The sequence below is a fragment of the Octopus bimaculoides genome, chromosome 17 (assembly GCF_001194135.2).
Source record: "Octopus bimaculoides isolate UCB-OBI-ISO-001 chromosome 17, ASM119413v2, whole genome shotgun sequence".
Classification (NCBI taxonomy): domain Eukaryota; kingdom Metazoa; phylum Mollusca; class Cephalopoda; order Octopoda; family Octopodidae; genus Octopus; species Octopus bimaculoides.
This window is the reverse complement of record NC_068997.1, coordinates 26,733,879-26,735,941: the sequence shown is the minus strand read 5'-3', so window position 1 is coordinate 26,735,941 and position 2,063 is coordinate 26,733,879. Positions and strand designations below refer to the sequence as shown.

General features: G+C 39.1%; 1 protein-coding gene across 1 annotated transcript in view; it reads right to left on the bottom strand.

Moving 5' to 3' along the window:
• Positions 1-2,063, bottom strand: part of LOC106878469 (dmX-like protein 2) — a 108,533-nt gene that overhangs the window by 73,878 nt on the left and 32,592 nt on the right. Inside the window, exon 2 of the mRNA XM_052974131.1 lies at positions 398-523. Within this exon, the coding sequence (XP_052830091.1) occupies positions 398-523 (126 nt within the window). The remainder of the gene's footprint in view (positions 1-397; positions 524-2,063) is intronic.

Here is a 2,063-nt window from a genome sequence, read left to right as displayed (position 1 = left end):
GGAGGAGATGTCCTCCTGGGGCTAAAAGCAACAGTAACATCCACCCCTAGGGGTCAGCCACACTTAAGTGGCAATATACTTCACTTTATCGTGCAGTTACTGTTAATACTTCATTTAGAGAATTAACATTGCTTATATATATATATATATACATATATACATACCAAAACAGACCTCACCAGTGCTGTGCTGGTGCCATGTGAAAAGTACCCAGTACACTCTGTAAAGTGGTGGGCATTAGGAAAAGCATCTGCTAAACCAGACATTGGAGACCAAAGCAACCCATGGGCTGGTCAGATCCTATCAAACCTTCCAACCCATCCATGCCAGTGAAGGTGGACTGTGCATGTGTGTGTACATGTGTATGCATGCATGCATGTTGGTGTCTCTTACTTACCTTGCCAGTATCTGTAGAACAGTCGACACAGCTAACTTTGATGTTACCATGAGTGACACCAGGTATGACTTGAACTCTTTGGAAATCACTGGCAAGAATCGCTATATCGCAGCCAGCAGCATAGGCCTAGAGAGAGAGAGAGAGAGAGAGAGCAAACAGACAGAGCCATCAGAAAACATATCAATTATAACCACATATTATTAGTATCATTATCAAGGCAGTGATCAGGTGGAATTGTGACTGTGCAGGAGAAAATGCTTAGTGGCATTTCTTCCAAATATTTACATTCTGAGTTCAAATACTGCCAGAGTCAATGAAATCAATTTACTCCTTCCCCTGAAATTGATTGCCTTCAGCCAAAAGCTGAAACCATTATTCTTTTCTACTCTAGGCACAAGGCCTGAAATTTTGGGGATGGGGGCCAGTCTATGAGATCAACTCCAGTATGCAACTGATACTTAATTTATCGACCCTGAAAGCTGAAACCATTATTAGTTTTACTATTAATACTATTGATATTATCATTATTATTACTATAATTATTAAGGTGATGACCTGGCAGAATTGTTAGCATACTGGGCTAAGTGCTTAGCAGTATTTCATCTGTCTTCATATTCTAAGTTCAAGTTCCACCAAGGTCGACTTTACCTTTCATCCTGTCAGGGTCGATAAAAATGAGCACCAGCTGAGTACTAGAGTCAATGTAATTGACTTTCCCCCCTCCCCCAAAATTTCAGGCCTTGTGCCTATAGTAGAAAGGATTATTATTACTATTATTATTAAAGGCCACAAGGGCTGATCACAGAGGACAGTACAAAGATGAAATACAAAAGAGAAAATGATGTGGTGGGGAGGATTTACATGAAGTAAATGGTTAAGACACATTCATAGACAACAATATATGGCAATGTAATATGGAGAGAGAGAGAAGAAACAGGAAGAACAAGGAAAATAAAAAACAGAATAAAAGAGGAGAAAGACAAAAATAGGTAATAAAAAAATAAAAAAATCAGTAAATATTTCATAGAAATTGATTAACCCCATTAGCATTCAGGTTATTCTATCAAGTGTAATGCTTGTTTATTCACATTGTTTTGAATTAATCATGCATTGTCATGTAACTTTGAGATTTTGATGATGTGATAACTTATTTTTAAAATGACATTGCAGGGTGGTGTGAGAGGCCAGATCTGGCCAGTTAGAACATAGAACAGGTAGAATATTTTGGCTGGATCAAAATCAGATTGGAGCCTGGTGTAACCATCTGGTTTCACCAGTCCTCAGTCAAATCATCCAACCCATGCTAGCATGGAAGGCGGCCGTTAAATGATGATGATGATGATGATGATGATGATGGCTGGTTTAAATGCTAAAAGGTTTTAATACAGTGGTTGGTTTACTAACTTAGTACAATGACAAGTTTATTAGCTTAGCATGACATAGGCACAGGTATGGCTGTATAGTTAAGAAGGTTGCATTTTAGCCACAAAGTTTGGGGTTCAGTCCCACTGAGTGGTACCTTGGACAAGTGTCTAACTGCCTTCTAGTAGAGCCCAAAGCCAACCAAAAGCCTTGTGGAAATTTTCTTGGGGGAAATGGAAACTGAAAGATACCCATTGTCTGTGTGTGTGTGTGTGTGTGTGTGTGTGTGTGTGTGTGTGTGTGT